Raw genomic sequence first — 20598 nt, forward strand, 5'->3', positions numbered from 1 at the left:
CATCAAGGATGAAGATGCATCTGTTAAAGTGTTTAAGCCTTTAACCGTGAGTCAGCAGAATACTTTTATGTCAACTGTACAGCCTACTGCTTTGCTTTCAAAAAGGAATAAATTTTTCTTCTCTATCATTTTTAGAAGTAGGTCACTCACCTACCAATTTAGCTAGGGTTTGGGCTTTTTTTTTTTTTGCCTTTTTTTTTTTTTTTTTTTGGCTACTTACTATTATCTTCTTCCATGTTATGTACAATAATCTACATTTAGACTCAAGACTCACTCTCTTCCAAGACATACTTGGACTATCTTGTAGAGACTTTCTACAGCACTGATAAAGTGTAAGACAACCTGACAGGTAAGAGGAAGGATCATTACTTTCGGTTCTGCTTATTTCCCCAAGCTTTCAGAAATTCTTCTGCGTACTTGGTGTCTTTTCACCTCCCCCAGGCAGCCCCTACTGAACTTGAGTGAACTTTCTATAATTTCCGAAACCACAAACCCTCTGTATAGAGCTATATTAAACTAACTCATTCTCCAGCCAGTAGTTTAAAAACAAATCATTGCTAAAACACTAAAAACATCCTACATGACCTTGTGCATTATTCTTACCAAGTTGTACATTTAAATAACATCAGAAGTTGTCTTTTGCTAAAAATTTACCAAAATATTTTAAACACATAAAAATGTAAAAAACCAAACAAACAGAAAAACAAACCAAAAACAAAAACCCAGCATAAACATTGCTTGTATAGGCATTGGTTAGAAGAGATTGCTGCACTAAGGAGTATATTCAAAAAAGTTTTTCTTTCAGTTTAGTGTCATGGATTGAAAGGTTAAGGGCAATGAAACTTATTGTGACCTCCTCTTACATGATGTAATAGATGAGCAGGAAGTCTGAAATGCAATTAAAATAAAGCTTCTTTATGGTTATTGAAAGGTGACTGTATAAGCCTGTAACTAAAGGGGCAATTTAAGTATGTAAAGGGAAATTAAGAACCTGAAGAGTCTGTAATGAACTGGATATAAAGACAGCTACTGACTGATGGCCCCAGGGGCATTATGTAAAACTGGCACTAATTGAAATTTTGAATATAGCCCTTAGTTGTATCATACTTATTTAAAATTTAAAAGCTGCCCAGCATGTCACGAATGAAGTTTATTTTGCAAGCCACCCACTGCCTAAGGGGGCAATAATACTCAATATGAAACTGCTGAAACTCCGGCGTCTGACGGATTTCATGGAGAAAAGAGATTTGAAGGTCCGACTCCAAGAGAACAAGGAGAAGAGGGAACACAAACAACAACAGTCCAAGGCCTACAAGGAGAAGTCTGGAGAAACTCTTCACAAAGGCATTCACCTCTATGTTGCCCATTAGAAAGTCATAGCTCCACCTAAGCGCTCTCCGAGCTTCTTTCAGTTCTTCCTCCTCTGCAATCAAAAATGCATTTTCATCTGCTTCCAGTTCCTCAAATGAATCTGTATCATCTTTCTCATTCTCTACTCTTGGACAGGTATCAAAGAGCATGTCAATCTCATCATCAACAGGGGTAGGCAGCAAGCTGGCACTAGGATTGTATACCAGTTCTGAGATGGTTAAAGGTTCCTCTTTCATCTTCTCTTCCTGTTCAATGGCAAGATCAACATTCTCCCCAGTGTCCTTAACTGGGGAGCTTGAAGTCACAGGTACTGAAATCTCATCTTCCCTTGGCAGTTGGATACCTGACAAAACAAGATGAAAACAGTGATCCTAAATTTCTGCCTTCCTAGTGGTAAAACTCAGCCTTCCAATAGTACCTAATATAGGTTGGAAGGAAGATTTTGCAATCATTTTGCATATTGAAACCAGACCACACCCAATAAAAAATGGAAAATATTTCTGAAAAGCCCTAGAGGAGGGCAACATCTTTACAATACTATAATACACCAGATCTGCTTACTTCATCCGATGCAGCTACCACTAATAATGATGTAATGCAAAACAGAAAACAGAACAGCTTGTTTTCTACTGGCAAGCAGAATTCTGATATAAATGAATACCTAGTACATACGTGAATTCGTGCTATTTAGTGTCTAACAATAATAATAATAATAATAATCATAATCATAACAACAACAACAACACCCACTCATCTTTATTCCTTTGAGATGAATGAGAAGAAAGTGGTAAAATAATGGCTGAAGTTGGGAATTTTTAATAGAGTATGGCATTAAAAAGACATAATAGATTACCTTGATAAATTCACATTAACAGTAGAGAGGGGAGGAAGGTTGGCACACAGTATGAGGATTAGATATCATTGAAATGGAATGAGAAGACCTCATCTCTTTTCTCCTTTTCCTTTATATATCTCTCTCCCCCTTACAGAAGAGTCTTTCTTAGCCCTACTGGTGTGCTTGTTTCTTATGACCCCACTCTTATGACCCATGGGAAAACAGTTTTAAATTTGTCCCATGTCTAACTCTCATTAACATCATCAGATGCCATCTATGTGCAAAAGGAACAGGCCATACACAGTGTCATGTGTGACAGCAATATATAGTAACACTTAGTACTTCTTGGTTTGTGATGTTAAGCACCTTTCCATTCTTTACTAATGACTAATCCAAATGCAACATATAGATAAGGATATAGCAGGTAAAACCAATACAAGGCTACATGACTGTCCAACAGGTAACTCAGGAAATTCATGTCAAAGTACTATTTATTATTCAAATTAGCCCAATCCTTTGATTTCAGTGAAAGATCTCTGTAAAACATAGCAAACTGACATCAAAGATTCATTCCAGTTTTAGTGTAGTAAAGATTAAGGTTCAGAGACCTTAAAATAATGCGGTATAGAAGAAAATGTATTATTACAGAAAAACAAGTGATCAGAAAAACAGTACCCTACAGTGCTAATTACACTAGACACATAATGGTTTTCTGGGTGAAGTAAAAGGGTCTCAGCAAGCTCTGTTGAAAGTTTTCGATTTAAAGGATAGCAAACATATAAAAAAATTAAACTAAACAAAAGGTCCATTATGATAATTTTGAGGTGCAGGAAATAAAGCATGACCTGAACCATGCTATAGGGAAGAGATGCACTACTGCTCTATAAACATATGATACTGGACAAAAATTGAAAAGCAAAAAACTTGATCACAAAGACATCTACCATACAGGAAGACACACAGCTTAGATGCATTTTGGATCACAATTCTAAGATACAATTTTAAATTTACTATAATTGACCAAAATTCTGCAAAGAATCTCACTTTGAGATCAGAAGCCTTTTCACATTTTTTCTTGAAAATGCCACTGATTTTTTTTCCCATTATTAGTCCTAAGAAATTTAGATACCATTCACTGTACTGAAATTATTCACTTTGTTTCTGAAACCTATTTTCCTTCTATTTGACTAGATAGCAAAAGAATATTCTTACACTATTGGCTAATGATTATTAAACTAGCAGTAAGCATAACTATATTTCAGCGAAGCTGGTGATACTTACCTTACCCTAGACTTTCTCACTGTTACAAATTCTGCATTTCTTGAACAATAAAGTTTTACAATCTCTATTTTCAATTTCTACTTTTTTTCCTCCTTTGATATCTACCATGAGTACCATGCTCAGGATGGGACATACCCACAAAAATCTGTTTCATAACTGATACCAGATTTGTGCAATACTGGGTCACTCTGCAGTAGACCTGCCCTGAGCCAGACACAGGTGCATGATCACATTTCTGCCAGAGCCTGAAATACTCAGTGTTTGCATAAAAATCTGCCAATACAAAGTTAACATGTCAAAACTTCGCAAATGAAATTAAACAAGTAGATTAACACTTTGTGAGATGAGGCTGCTGCTCTAGGAATCTTAAAGCTCGTTACAACACTTCCTCATGGAAATATCTGCCATAGAACCCTGCTGTATGCCAGCGTGACAGTTACCACAAAATCCTTCATATAACCTCTGCAGCTCTGTTAGCATGTTCTCCAGATAATCAAAAGGGTAAGGAAGGTACTTGCTAAGTTACCCCAGTTTATAGACTTCCCTAAAATTGGGTGAGCAATGACTTGTTAATACCTGGTGACTTTAAAATTATACTGAATTTAATATCAGTTGGGATGAAATGCCAATAAATACAACATAAAATATACAACATACTACAAATATTTCTAAAATATATAAAAAATTACAGAAAACCTGCACTTTAAGCCTACTTATATTAAATCACTCCTTGAACATGCTAGCTTGCTCCTTACATGACAAGACAACTTTCTGGATCCCCTTCTTAGTGCATGCTTTTATGTGTCATGTTATATTCCTTACAGAAAACCTCTTCATTACAGAACACCATCCTCAGGAAGCATCTCCTCCTTCTATAGAGCACGTTAGCTATTAAAATTCATCTCCCCTTTTAAGTCTCCAAAATGGTCCAGGCAGATGTCTCCCCTGGAAGATTTGTTATCTTGCCCTGCTCTCTGGGAGATACACTGGCCATGCCTCCATGTGAGGTTTCACATTCTGGCTAAATCAACCAAACCCACCATCTCTACTTCCTCTCATTTCAACCCTGAGCAAGCCAGCTTGTAAAGCTAACCTAAGAAAATAACTGTTTTTCTTCCTGCGTTAGTTCTCTGATGGTTTTTCCTCCTGAACTGGCTTGTCAGATGTTCTCAAGAGCATGGCACATTACCAGCGGTGGATAGAGAGCAGGAGTGCTCCTTTCACCAGCACCTAGCCAGCAGATCTGCATAGCTGAAATGAAACCTTGTCCTCAACAAAGAAAAGGCAGATGTCTCCTCATTAGCTTAATCTGACTGCCTAGCTAATAATTCCTTGCCTGAACTACTCTGTCCTCTCCTATCACAGCCATTTTAGAAATTCATCACATTTCAGCACGAAACATGTTTTGTGCTGGAACTTACTGTCTACACCAGTCTTTGCATTAACAAATATACTTGCCAGAGTCACCAAGAGGAGGATACAAACTGACAGAAACTAGACACAACAGTATATGAACAGAGGTGAGAACAGATTTGGGGGGGTGGGAACTTTCTCCTAGGCATACTGTAAAAGCAGGTAATGCTGGATCACCAAACCAGTCATTTGAGAGGGTACTCATGACATCTTAAAATAAAAAAGACAAAATTTTTAAACTATGGAGACCATCATTAAGCATCTACACATATCTTTAGATATACAGGTACTACAATTTGATTTTCAAATGCACTTTTCACTTTCTTTTAATAGGAGCAAAAGGTAAGTTGAGCCACTTACTTAGGCATCTCAATATGGGTTAAAGGACCTAATTTTAACCTCCCAAATTTCAGAATCCTGGCTATAGGCCTCTCCATACCTGCTTAGATGCAAGGTCAGTAATATATCTTCATCATATTTCTCATCATAGAGAGGACAGCTGCAGCTACTGCAAAGAAAGGTCACCCCAATTTATGATTCGTGAGCCTTCTCTCCTTCCCAGAGTAAATTCCAGCACACATAACATACATAGTGAACATAAACAAGAAAGATCATATTAACTTTCATTAAAACTGTACATTTTCAAATAGCTGGCAAACTTCTGACTTTGTGATTAACCTGTAGATAGAAGGCAGCAGAGGAATCTTTTCAGATCAGTGTTTTCTGAAGGGGTTTGTATTAAAATTGGAATGTGTTGCAGTTCCAAAGCATACATCAACTTTACAGTCGACTTTTTAGTTTGAGCTGATAACAAGAATTTTCAACTGTTTCATGTGTTGTTAAAACTTCTTAAATCAAAGCAGCTGCATTTTACATCAGCCAAATACAAGTGTAAATAAATAATGTTTTAATATAGAACACCGAAAATTTAGAATAGGCATTAACTGCTGCTGTTGCAAGCTCATTTGATATTAAAAAAATTAACCATATAGAGCTGTTCTTTTTGTTCCTTCATATTCCCTATAACACCAGAACTTTTCTCAAGTCAAGGACTAAGGAAAAAATTAGCTATTAACCATGGTCAATGTAAGCCCCAAGCAAAGTTCCAGTCATGTTGCAATATACAGATACGTATGTTGGGCCATTTAGATTTTGATGGTGTCAAAAGACATTAAAGCACCAAAATTCAAAATTATTCAATAAATATTCCAGTGACACAAATTTAAGAAAGGAGCAAGTTTTTCAGATCATTTACTTTTTGGATAGCCTTCAAGAGAGTCAGTTACCTGAAGTAATAAAACCAGGTTAAAAGAAAAAAAAAAAATCTCAAAGTCTTCCAATGGAAAAAGAGAATCTAAAAGCTAAAGCAAGGCCAAAGCCAATATCCTTTAATTACTCTACAACATTGCTGCAAATCCTGCGCTCCTAGTCATGCATAACAATTATTTTGCTACTACTCTTATAAGGCTATAATTTTGTACAATTGGGGGAGGGGGGCTAGATTTTGAAAAGTCTACTGTTTCTTTAGTAATAGCTAAAATTTATATTGCATTTGGATTTAAAGGACTATGACTTCAGCATTAAATTACATTGGAGAAGCACGTCTTCCTTCCATTCTTTACTTTATATTTTTACCAGCAATTTACATTCCATAGATCAGAATCTTTTAACACATATTACTGGAGTAACAAGTAAATAAGCTCAATTTTATTTCTTACATATATCTGTATCAAAAAATTGCTACATTTTTCTGGCAACCAGAGAAATTTTACAAAGCCAGAGGGACCTCGTTACACTAGACAAAACTCAGTACTTGCCTTCCACCAAATACTGAGATTTCTCCAAACCTCTAACTTGCTACAGCATATAGGAACATGAACAGCTGAATAAAACATGAGTTTACAGTGGTCACCTGCTGTGAACATGAACGTGCAAGAGGTCTGACATAAACACTGTCAACTGCTAGTGTTTCTAAAAGGGCCAAAACCAGCAGCTGAGGATTAGCAGGATGAAGGGCAGCCCCAGCTCCACTGTTCTTAAGAAGCTGCAGTTGCTGGAAATACAGCACCTCAGAAAAATGTATCCTCTGATTATTAAAAATTTCAGTTCTCAATGGATGTATATACTGCACATAGCTTTACTTACCAGTCATGCAAACACAACTAGACATCTGTAAAGGTTTTGTATAGTGGAGAAGAACAAGTGTGAGTATTTCCTTCTTTTAAACACAGAACTGAAAAAATTAGATACGGTCCAGAAAGAGCAGTGCTGGGAATAATTCATAAAGACATGTAAACAAGCAAGATCAGCCAGGCTGCAATTAGGACAGTTCCCTTCTATCCCTTTTACTACTTCCTCTCAGAATATTGGTATTCCTTTGCTTATTTTCAATGTGGACAAAAATTTATTTGTGCTATGAATAGAATGACCTTCCAGAGGGAAGGAGAGGATGACTTTCTCACGTAAGCAAAGTGCATGGATGTCACAAAGAAAATGTAGGAAAGGGAAACAGAATCTAGTATTGCACCAAACTCAAATATTCCTCTACACAGGATCTATATCAAAACAGGATCTGCATTATGGCCAGATTGCAGGCCCTCAGAACTAGGAGGCCACAGATCCCTACCTTACCCACATCCCATGCCCACAGAAGACACCTGTTCTAGCTTTGCAAGGAGAGTAAATCAATGAGAGTTTATAGTAACTCCTTTTTAGGCAGTGACCTGGCTTTCCTGCTGGTCATTCCCGTTTGTTTTAGTCTTATGGGAACTTATTGAAGGGAGTGAAGCCATGTCACAGTTGCCGACTCACATCAGTTGCAAGCACTGCGACTCTGCAGCCTCCCAACAGTGTTGTATGTCACGGGGTTCAGCTAACATCACAGGAGCCAACAGACACTGCCACCCTGCTTTTCACACCCCACAAAGGGCACCCAAAACACAGAGAAAGAAGCAAAACAGAGCATGCAGCACAATGAGGGTTCTGGGCTGCTTGTCTCTAACCTCCCTCTGCCCTGGAAGAAGCCCACCCCAGCATTGCTGACTCACTTCCAGAACCAGGATTATGCAGTGAAAAGGCTGAAGGGAGTAGTAGGGAGAGAGAACTGTGTATCATGGGGAAGATACATCCGTCAGCAGCTCCAAGAAAGGGGATGAGCTGGTGAAGGGACTGCAGCGACTCAATGTCTAGCACCAAGTCAAAGAGAGCAAGGCTGAAAAGAGCTGGGCACTGATGTGAATGCTTAGCACCCCAGAAAAGGACAAGTGGGACATTTCAGCATCCCCACTCAGCTCTGATGAGCCCTCCTGATGCAAGTCAGTGTTGTTCTGAAGCGGTCACAATCGCAACAGGCTTCTCCCAAGGAGATATGCTCCCTGCCAGGAGTTTTGCACAAGCTAACTCCAGTCCTTAGGTTTCATATACTGACATACAGGTTTTATGCGTGTTTACACCAAAAGGAATAACATCCTATAAATGGTACCGCAATATTAAGGTTTTTAAGAACCAGTGTAGCCCTAATGCATAAATCTGTTACTGGACTGGTGTCTTATTAAACCAACAAGATGGTTTGTATCTATTTGGAGCCAGCATTTAACCTCTGAGATGTAAGAATAGAGAATACATGTAAATACTGATGCTTTTTCAATTTTGGTACCTATTTTTGAGTAGGAGTCAGCTGCATTGTCATAGACACCATAGTTTCCCCAAGTGGTTAATTCATGAAGCAAAGGCAGCCAGGAGCTGATGCTACTCAGCAACGAATCACTGCAAGAAGCAGGTTCTCCCATATCTGCTGTGCTTACTGCTTTCCGATTTTCAGATGCCAGAAGTGTGAGAATATTCTGGTCTTTGCCAGAACATTCTCAGTTAATTCTTCTGTAAATACTCATTTTTGAAATGAAGACTCAATACAAATGCATAGTTTTATATAGGTGCATGGAAACCGAAATCTGTCAGCCTATTAGCAAAAGTAAACAGTACTACAGAAAGTATGGAGAAACAAATGTTGAAATGTCTTACTACATTAAGGAAACAGAGACATACAGATTGATAGAGGGGCCAATCCATCTTTGGCAAAGGGATTTGGTATAAAAACAAAACAAAAAAAAACCCCTTCATTTTGGTTGCTATCCAAAGCAATATTGAATTCTTTTTGTTCCTTGGGTTGCACTCCTGTTAAGTGTAGTGAAAAAGAGATCCAAATTAGACTCCCCCCCCCGTCAGCACTATTATTCAGTATATTAAATTATTCAGTATCTAGAAAAATAAAACCAACAAAGTTATGATCTGGCAACTCAACCCACTCAGTTGCAGTAAAACACTAAACTGTATCCACTACTGTATTCAGCTGACATTCAAAATATACTATCAACCTATCTGATAATCTAATAACTATTTAATTTTTTCAGAAATTATCACAGTTTCAAAGTATTTCTCCCCCTCAATCCAAGAAAACTACATGGGAAAAATTCCAGTCAGTCATTTGTTAGTAATTAACAAATAGATCCACAATTTACATAAGATATTACAACAAATGTAATTTAAGTTTCATCTCATTCATTCCCCATTTGCAACTCTGCTCCTGTCAGTAATTCATCTTTATTCTCATTGTCATTCACAGTACAGTTCCTCTCCAAGAGACCACTATTAGCATAACAAACCAGGGAGGGTGGGGGAGAAAGTTTGAGTAAAATAAATGTACATTTACCGGCCCTTCTGGCTGTGATCCTGGAGCCATGCCGCAGTAATCGAACACACACTTCCTTGTTGCAGTGGTTAACCATCCGCAAATGAATGCTTCTCTTGGTTTGGATTTTTACAAGACATTTCACCATTTTGACTACTAATTCCTCTTCTCAAAGTCTTGTAAAGGCTCTACCCATACCAGCTTTGACCTTTTATTGAGTTCCCACTGAGTTTTAGGAGACCAACTCAAGTCAGTCTCAATGAATCAAATGACAAGCTTCTAACACGGCCAACAAAAATATCCCAGTGGGGAACAGAACGAGAGGTTATTTTTAAACATTTCCAAATGCCTCATAATGTACAATACAAACTTCCACAGCATCCATCTCAGTTAGCAGTTGCTAGCGTAACAGCTGAAGCACACGCACAAGCATAAAAATATCCAAGGCATCAAAACATAGAGCAGTGAAACAAAAGGCCAGCATTTTCACTCTGTTTTTCACAGAACAAAATGACACTGTGGCCACTATTTTTCTAAAGAGCTTCAATTTGGCCACTGATGTCAGTTCCCCACGACTGCCTGGAAAGTGTGGAAAATGTATAGGTACAAAAGGAAAAATCCGATGCTGTGCTTACAAACCTTAGTCACAAGGCAAACCAATGAGATGAAAATGCTTTCATTTCAAGCCTAGAATCAAAGCTGACCTGTCTGTGTATAAAGAAGAGAAAATTCCTAAGTTTGGGAAAAATGTTTCTCTTTGTATATGTGCTCCAGTTCCCACTTGTAGACAACTATTGGACATACTCATATCCACCAGAAAAAAGTGTTGCTTCAGAAGGCAGGGCATTTCCCTGTCCCCGTCCAGCAGAGATATGCAGGCTCCTAAAAAAGGCATGACACACACATGCTAGCTGCTGATAGCTTGCTCCAGCTGGAAGCTGGAATGCAACCATGTGCACAGCATCACACTGTCCTAGTGGGAAAGGAGTTCTTACTGGGTCCACTAAAACCACAGAAAGGAGATAAACTGGAAGGAGCACACTGGCGAGGAGGTAGTCTCTCACTTCCCAGAATACTTACCTTTAATGTTTACAACATGTTGTGCCATCTGAGTTTTCGTTATCTGACATCCTTGTTCCCTCTGCACCGTAAAATCAATCATGTGCATGCGAATATGTGGAAAAGAAGGGAGAGGGGAGAGAGTCCTGCAAATATGTATTTTACACCAAGTATTTCTCTCATGAAAGACATCTGCTTCAACGGAGCTTTTGGAAAGCATCTTTACGGTGGCTTCCTTCCCCTGCCTGGACCATATAATATGAATATCCAGCAGTGCTCCTTTTTACTCCTTTCTGCTGCAGGGCCAACACTCCTCTCTTCTTTTCCTTCTCTGCAAGCACTTCCTTGTGGGTCTGAGGAAAGATCAAGTGCCCCTTTGCTTTCTATCTCCATTCTGTTACCATTTCAAAAGTAAAATTTTGTCCACTTTTCTCATCTTCTCATAACTGTTGTAGCAACCAAAAGAGGATCACTAAAACCTCACTAAAAAGGGTTGAATCTTCACTGTGTACATAGCTACAAAAACTGGAAAGCACCAATTCTTACAAAAGTTTAAACCAACATATTCACTACACAAAGCAAAGCTTAACTGAGGACACAAGCGTCACCTGGACAAGGCTGTGAATGATCTCCAACAGCAGCACATTCATGTCAACAACTAAACATGTATCATTCATGTTTCATGTGACCATGCTCACACAAAACGGAAATGACTGTGAGATCTCAAGTCACTGCCCACAAACCATGTATACAAAACTAAGGGAGATTCATGTTGAAATCTTGCAGCTGAGTCAGCAACTCTCTGTCTCTACCACTAACTCTCAGCAAGTAAGGAACAGGCTCTGTCTCCTGAGAGAAAGAAGACTTTGCATGACCAGACATTGGCAGGATGACCTGCATAACGGTCGAAAGATGTTTTTCAGCAAAGATTTTCCAGATGAGGAGCTTGGTTCTCTCCTGCAGAGCTGCCCAGGATTGCCTGTGTGCAGAAGAGAGCCAGCAAGGCAACAGGTCCACTCTCAGTAACTAATTGGTCTTGCAGCTCTTATCACTGTCCTCTTCCCTAAATCGCTCCTCTAGATACTACACAGCTGAAAGGCTAATGACTGGTGGGAACTGTGGCAGAGAGACTCTTAGCATTCATGCCACCTTACAGAGGAGGCAGAAAACAGCAAAAGGTTGATTAACTTCTCTTAAAATCAGAAAGTATGGTTTACAAAAGCAAAAACAATCCCCTCCCCAAACCAGAAAATTAAAACTAGTAAAACACTCTTCAAAACTAGTATACTTCCCCAGCCGGTGAAACAGTGAACAGGAAATGTCTATTAAAATGTAATTATTTTAATGTATTTGTGAAAAGGAAGTGTATCACCTGTCTTCAGACTTTAGAGGTACCTTATTATGGTGAGGAGCAATGTTGTTTAGTTTGTAACAAAAGTAGTGATTTTCTTTTGTAGACACATGGCATGGCAAACACCTGGAAATCTGAGAATTCGTAAATAAGTTAGAAAGCAAAGCTGGCAGAGCTAATTGTTGTCAGCATTAGGTGTTGTTATCTTGAAGTGCAAGGTTTGCTTGTAAAAAAGTTATTTTCAGAACTTTTAGGGCTCAATTACATGGTTAGAGGACTGTAGATCTAAGTTAGTTTGTTGAACACAGACACAATGATGCATGTAGTGATGCTAAGATCTCCTGAGACCAGAATGCTCTTTGGGAGACTCTCAGAAACTTGCAAGACAAAGTGCATAGTAGCATGAGAAACTTAAGATGACCAAACTTTATTCCATATATGAAAGAATGATCTCAACATTAAAAAACTACCAAAAAAGCAGTAAAAAATTTCATTACATACAACGGGACCTAAGGATGCTCACTTTGGCCTCTACTAAGTTTAATGGCATAGTAGAATAAATTAATTATCTCTGCAGACCAGAGGAATCTAAAAATAGAACTGTTATTTTATGTAGAAAAGCCACTAAGAAGTCTGATGAACTCCTACATATTACAATTTTTGTTATCATACACACACACACACAGACCAGGTACAATCAGCTAACAGGAGTATTGCTTCTGTTAATTTCACAGGGAAAAGCTGTTTGATGCTACGTGACACAAGACATTTCATGATTCTCTGTATCTGATGTATTAAGATAAATTGTGTCTTGTATACAGCAGGTGTGATTTTAAAAATATGAATGTTGACAAGCTGTGTATTAGTTCTACCCACAGAAACAGTTAGCACTAAACTAATAATATTTTTTCCAATAAAAATGAAATGTAACACTGAGCCGTGCCGAGGGAAAAAAGTGGACTAGATAACCTGTTACAGTGTTCTTGCTGTACAAATGTAACATGTGAACAGATACTTAACATTATTTCATATTTTACTAGCATTTTTTTAATATTTATTCAAACTACTATACATAAGTGGCCAATTTTTCATGCGATGTTGCCTAAGCTGTACCGCAAAAAGCTCCATAAGCCTCTGCTCTACAATCAAAGCTTACATAGATGAGAACTCACACACACAGACAGACAACTAGACTGGTAGTAGCTGGTGTGTGCTTATTCCCATACACGCTCATAAGATGCAACAAAGACTCCACATTATAAAGCAAAGATATCATTCATGCCAATTAATTGCCACTAATGCAGTATTTCTTATACCTGAGTGACACACAAAAGTAAGTTTGCTAAAAGATCTCTGTACACAACTCAGATGCACAGGCATACAATTTGATAAGAAAAAAAACTTTCTTAAAAGATCAGTGAGGACATCTAAAAAGTGTGTAACTCTCTGGGGGAGAGAAAATGAGGAACATGGATTTAAAGAGGAGGAATTTAGAATGAGTCTGTGCCACTCTTTTCTAAAATACAGTACAAGGTAGATCAATCCATAGAATGACTGAAGCACACTACTTTCACTTTGGTTGTTCCAAAGACAAAAGTCAGTGTCACCAGGAAAATATTCATATATGAAACCTGAGCACACAAGTATCAAGTGACTTAAAAGAAGTTTACATCATTGTGCCAAAACCACATTAATATCCTGTGACTCAGAGGTGTGATTGTGCCCTTTTTTTTTTTCTTTTTTTCAATTGGACTACTCAAATACACGAAGCCCTGATAGCATCTGGTGCTGAGAAATCCAAAGAAAATGATCTACCATCTGCAAAATAATTGCCCAATGATCAGGACAGGCAATAATCCATCTCACCAAATCAGATGGTGAAAGAAGGCAGCCACACAATTCCTATAGCAATACCAAAAGAAATATAATATGCTGAACTGCACATGGAGCAAGAACCATGGAAAGGACCTAACAGGACCATTCAGAAGGACCTAATTTGGCCATCAAAGATTAATTTCGCAATCACACTTCTGGATACACTTAAAACTTTTGTAGCTAGGTGCCTTTTGAAGAATGTCTTTTAGGTTCAAAAGGTAGAAATGATGTCTCCAAGCATATCTGACACTCATACACGTAAAATCTATCATCACGTGATAACCTTCTACGCACAACAGTAATTTTCTGGTTGCGTATTTACACTATGATGCCTCTTTCCTCCTCCTGAGACAGAAAGGACATCAGTGCAAAACAAGAGTCAGTAACAAGGAATGTGAAAGCCTGAAGAATCTTAAGCAGTAGCAACAAAGCAGTGAGAGACGACCTCAAGGCATTAGGACTTGAGATTAGTTTTTTAATTGATAAAATACATTATTGGCTGGTGGCCAGTCTCTTAGGTAAGTCACATAACTATAATTTAAAATAGGAATAAAAGCACATTTAAGTAAGAATACCAATTCAAATCTAGGGGCTTAAATTACTAATTGGACACCTGTATATGGCCTCTAAGTGCAGACTGAAGAATTGCCTCTTGAAGAATGAGACACCAATACACAAACTCAGGGTATTTGTGCCTGTCATTCTAATAAAAACTAAAATGCCATTACTTGTTCTCAAATTATGTTGCATAAGTGTCAACTGCTAAAGCAACTATTACAGTGATATCATGGGCATCTAGTGTCTTTCTTCCCACAAAGAGTGGTCATTTATGACCATGTTAATCAGCTATCCTTTCTTACATGTCTGCAAAACCACTGGACAATTTGGGATTTTTGGAGGACAACTTCACTTCAGCATGATAGCCAGAGTAGATTTGTTAAGATGGAATTTCATACAGGAGAATGGCTGGGCTTTAGCTGGTTTTCAGTATTTGGCTGTGTAGCGTTTATTTTCCATCTGAAAGGATTATCCTAAGGACAACAAGGCAGGCTGAAGGCGCTCAAAATCTGCTGCAGACTCTTCTATCACCATCTCTGATGGCTTTGTCCCCTAGCAACTATCAAGTAATAGGCACAAAATCTCATCTGGCAGTTTCTGGTCAGTTTCATACTGCCCAGGCTCAGTCAACTCACAGGTCGTCTCTCCAGAAGTTTCAGGAAGAAGAGGTATTTACTCAAGACACTAAGGCCACCATATTTTTGGCCATGTGTTTTGCTCATAATACAGAAAACCAATTTAAAATTACGAACAAGCCATTTTTGCTCAGCTAAAAGACAAAGCTGTGCACCCTCCTGAGTTGCCCAAGGTATGCACAGCTGTCAGCGCCATTATAGTCAGCTTTGCTAATGAGTTGCTTGGGCCCATCTACACAGCACACTCCAGTACCATGTGATGGTCTTGGTCATCAGCAGCTGGAACATCCTTATGCAGAAATATGAGCATGGGTCCTGGAAGCTGCATTAGCCAACCCATGCAGCAAACGGACATCTGACCTAGCCAGGGCTGCACTGTGCTCTCAACAGTATCTGCAGGCTCTCTGGAAAGCATCCCAGGGTGTCCACCCCCACCTCAGGCCAGGATGTTTAGAGAGATGCCAAGGCTGTTTCATACGTGTAGCACACTAAAAGCAGTTTCCCAATGCAGATGAGTCAGTCCCAGGGCTAGCTGCCTCCCCTCTCTCCATCTCCTTCTCCTGCCCTTGCCCTTGTACAGGACCTTGCCTGATCCTCTTTGATGAGCCACTTAAAGGTTGAGCCAGGCAGTAGTGGGACACTGTATGGTTAGGGGGTTGGTGGTTGTTTTTCTTTTCTATTTTTTTATTTTATTTTATTTTTTTAACTCCTGCTCCTGGTTCACTCTGGGGTCATTAGTGATGGTGCAATGGAGAAGACAGGGATCCACAGAATTGGATTGAGTGCATGTGGGAGAGAGAGTCAGAATCAGTGTCACAGAGCTGTGAGATAAGTTCAAGTTCCAATCTGATAATATTGCCAAGTTTGCTGCAGGAAAATACTGTAAAAGAGCGAAATACTGCTAACTTAGCAGCTGGTGGTATTTAACTATGCATAATGTATTCTACAGGAAACCCACCAGCAAATATTTCTATTAAATTGTAGTAGTAACAATCTGTCTGACTGAAAGGAAACATGATTTTCAAACTTACGTAATACATACATTTGAAACCAGCACTCTCTGGTGAGAGTACAGCAATGATAGGTCAGCAGCTACCAAAAACTGATTTCATTGCTTAGAGTTGTAAGTCTGCCACAGCAGCCTTACAAGCAGCAAGCTGTTGTTACTCTGCAGTGGTGGCAACTGCCTAGTAGGAACACACTGTTTATGCTTGGCTGCCAGAAAGTGAGTTCTGATACAGGTATTTCACAGCACAGACAAACAAGTAATTGTTAAAATTAACTACATGCCATGCAGCTACTACTACTACAAATTATAACAAGCGAAGTACACAGACAATCTAATTCACCCTGTTCTTTCTACATTCAGTGTTAAAACTCCAAACAATGAACAAAACATGCTCATATGACTCCTATAAAATGAAAAAAGGACATACTCCCATGAAAATGAACCTACTTGCTCAGCTGTTTTCTGTTTCCCATTAACTGACCACAACAAAGCAACAGCAGAGGTCATATTTCCCAACTTCTGAAACAATTAGCTCACTACATCTCAAGAACCACTGTTAGGTTTCGTTTGGTTGGCTTCCTTTTTTATTAGGAAGAATGCAGTTATTCTCATTTAAGCTGGCTATGAGGTTCATACCATTCTTTGAAATGACTGGATCTCAAAAAGATAGGTGTTGAATGTGATTTTTAAAATAACAAGGAATAAACAAATACATGGCAAACCTTGTTCTACAAAATACATTCAAACTGATCTTCCAATAACATCCCTTTTTGTCAACAGGATTAAATTAGCAGAGAATCTTTTCTAGCTGACCTTCAAATAATGTCCCTTTTTGTCAATGGAATTAAATTAGCAGAGAGTTTTTTCTAACATCAGAACAGAAAGAAAGAAATATAAAAGTAAACAGAAGCAAGGCAAACAACATACCTAGCAGTAAACTGTCAGTTTTCTTTCCTAACTGCAGCTACTATTTAGTAAAATGGTGCTATGTTGAGATTATTTATTTCCTGTTAACTTCTTTCACCTGACAATCTAAAAAAAGACTTTTGAAACAGAAAGCTTAACAGCAGTAACTTTCCTCACACCATATCTTGCATGAGGCTTGTGCACAGTTCCTTGAGCTAGTGATCATTTCTCAGTATGACATGCAAAGGCTTAATGGTGTCCTCCTAATTGAAATTACCAGATTTTTTCCACATGCCTGAGTCACTAACACACCTTTTTCCATATGTTTTATAGTAAATATTGGTAGTATTTGGCAGTAATCGGACAAATGACTCACCTTCACCTAAAGGAACCTCTTCCTCCTCACATGGAGAAGGAAGGAGAGGCTGTAAAGGTTCCATGTTGATTATGAGTTGCTTGTTCAAGGATGGAGAGCTGCGACTCTGGGTAATGCTGGTTCTGAAAGAACAGGGAAAAGAGGGTCAGTTTATTCAGGAGAAAACCACTGCAGATCCATATGTCTCATCTCAGAATTGTTTTGCATAAATTACACCAGGCCTTGAGCTATCATAACAAGCTCTGCACACTGAATGGTGCTTTCAGCCATGTTATGTTGCACCCTCAGCAGATACAAACCTTCCAACATCTGAAGTGTAAGAGAAGGTTTTGTGCTGGTTTACCTCCCTTTACACAGGCTGACTCCTTTTCATCTTATGCAGGATTTCAATGTGCTGCTCCTTTCCACACTGCATAGCACACAACAGTATTTGGCTTCAAGGAAGGGGAAGGTAGAGAGAATACAAATAATCTTCCCAATGTTGTTCCACTGCCTTCAGGATGGGATAAAGGATTTGTTACAGTTTAAGCACTGCAGACTAAAGACTAAAGCAGGAACAACTGTATCCCTTCAGCTAACAGATACACAGTGCTCTCATTCTCACGCATCCTAGACGTTGCCTCTACACCATGCCTCCAGGTGCTCAGGATGGTTTTCTTTCTTGTCTTACTTGGCTCTAACAGGCTTTTCTGGTAGTAGGTGTTGAACTTTCTCAGGGTAGTCTGAGGAATGCTGTTGATTCACATCACTCATGACGCTCATTAGCCTAAAATCATATTACTGAGAATACAAAATGGCTCTCTAGAATAAGTTATCTAGGACTTAGATGATATGGGCCTGAAGCAAGATTCCTGCAATAAATCTGAACCATTACATTACAAAATATTTATTTTTGACAAAAGCAAAGATGAAAGAGAAGAGGATTCTACTTGACTTCAAGGGGTACATAGGTACAGTGCTGAAGTTTCACAAAATGCATTTCAATTTTGCACAAAGACTTAACTTACAATTCCACATACATAAATAAACTGAACAAAGCATGTATTGCAAGTGAAAAGAAGGGACTGTGTGTTGCCAAGAGTTTAGGTAAATACAGGACACAGATATCCTACTCTAAGTCACATTACATGTCATTAAATATTCTGTGGGGATAAACAAGCTTTCTTGCTCCGTTGCCATGATTCCTTGCTCATTAATGTATGCCCAAAGCAACTTATGTCCTCATTTGCATTCTGTGAGCAGTCTCTAATAACTATTTAGTTTAAATTTTCACTATCCAAAGAAGTTTTTCACTCAAGTTACTGTAATTACAATCACTCCAACCCAACGGTACCTCCACAGGCTTGTTAGGCATTCCCTGGATCTTTGTGCCTGCTCTAAAGAGCTATCAAGCAACTCTCAAAACAGGAGTTGTGCCTGGGAGCACTCTATACTTATTTACAAAGATCCCTCCTTCCGGCATGCCCTGGAAGCAAAATGCTAAATCATTCAGTGTGTATTTGTCAGAACTTGCAACAGCATTAATGCTGCGAGACTACACACTCCCAACAGATTTTCAGTCTGTAGTGCTTTAAGTGTAATATCCAAACACAAAGATACAGAACAGTAACCTCCTCACAACTGCATGTCTCTTTCTCAATGCAGCCATGGTACCACTGAATTGACTTTGAGGGAGCGGGTGAAGGGAGACAAAACTTTACATATATATAAAAAAATATATATATATATTTGCCTTTAATCATATAATTTCCTCTAAATGTTTTGCATCTAAAAAACTACCATTTCCCATCCCCAAATCCTCTTTCACAGAGCAACTTGTTTCTAAAGCCTGATTTTTTTTGAGCTGAAAATTTTCTATGCTTTTTGCCCAGTTGTGCTGTTAGAAGGACAACCTATCTACCTCTGTCTCCCATTTCAAAACCTGCACTATAAAAACACTTGAAATCATTAGACTCTTTCTTAGTCTTTCTAAGAAATTTAATTTGGAGCTACCATAATATTGTAAATGCAAGCATTTTAAGAAGGTTAAGCATTAAAAATATACATTACTATTTATGGGTGTTAAATCCACATGACATTGCTCTATGAACTTATTTGCCCTCTGATCTGTTTCTTTATGTACACTAAGAGTTTCAAACAATATGTTTAAAATACTTTAAATATTGAAAGCAAAGAAAAGTAAAATACAAGACAAAAAATAATTTTATGTGAAAATCTCTTCTCATCTTATGAGAAAAAGAAACCCTATGGAAAGTAGGTAATAAGCTATTTCCTTCTGTGAGTAACTATTTTCATTCAAAATGCATTTGTGTGCCCACGTATTTTACCTTGCCTCAATGATGGACCTATATTCTGCCTTCTGTGTTCTCAGTTAACACATTATGGATCAACCCTTACCCCATTTTTTAAATGTAATCTGCAAAAGCATGTTCAAAGGCATCCCTGGATGGCCTTAATTATATAATACAGTCGGACAACATATTTATAAATATTTGCTGCAGATATATTCCTACTCTTAGTAAAGACAATCCACTTTTCTCTCAAATATACATGGAATAGCCATATTCAGTTAAAAATAAACCAAACACACACCCCTCCCCTGGAAAAAAATCACAATAATAATAGGGATATGGCTGTAGATTGTTCAGAAAGATAAGTAACCTTTTAAAAAAGTTTTTAAATAGCTTTTTCCTGCTGGCCTCTTTCTTCTCTTCTGAAGGACATTGAATAAGTTCTTATCAATCAATCTTGTCGCTACAATAACTGATAAGGACCAGAAAGCATCAGTTTGCTTGCAAAGTCTAGTTGCTTATTTCTAACAAGCCAAATTTTTCACTGAAAAAAAAGATTCTCTAATCTTTTCTCTCTTTACTGAATGAACTTCTTGCTTTTTAACTTGACTGCATTATGTAAAAACTACCAAGTATATTTTTAAATATACCCATACACATACACCAAACAGCATCTTTGAAAGTCCGTCAAGAACTAAGAATTAAATGAAAATGTACTTTTCTGTCAGGATCAGACTGTAATAACAGTCTATGTAATAATAGAGAAAATAATACAAGCTACTTATCTGACTGATTGATTAAAACCAGTTTTGAAGCAGCACAGATTAAGTTCCCTTGTGTAGGAGACAATATGCTACTGTCAGAATTTTGTAAACCAGCAAGACATATTTCCCAAAGCTTGCCTCATTGTGGAAGCTCAGAATGACAGCCATAACATCTCACAGCAAGGGA

The 20598-nt window shown here is 38.2% G+C and overlaps 1 protein-coding gene across 1 annotated transcript in view; it reads right to left on the minus strand.

Moving 5' to 3' along the window:
* Positions 1-1118: 1118 nt before the first annotated feature.
* FRMD3 (FERM domain containing 3) overlaps positions 1119-20598 on the minus strand; it is a gene marked incomplete at its 5' end in the record, with an annotated part of 30113 nt that continues 10633 nt past the window's right edge. The window contains 2 exons of the mRNA XM_009695769.1: positions 1119-1714; positions 17357-17478. Of these exons, the coding sequence (XP_009694071.1) occupies positions 1119-1714; positions 17357-17478 (718 nt within the window). The remainder of the gene's footprint in view (positions 1715-17356; positions 17479-20598) is intronic.

The sequence above is a fragment of the Cariama cristata genome, unplaced genomic scaffold (assembly GCF_000690535.1).
Source record: "Cariama cristata isolate BGI_N322 unplaced genomic scaffold, ASM69053v1 scaffold2030, whole genome shotgun sequence".
Taxonomy (NCBI): domain Eukaryota; kingdom Metazoa; phylum Chordata; class Aves; order Cariamiformes; family Cariamidae; genus Cariama; species Cariama cristata.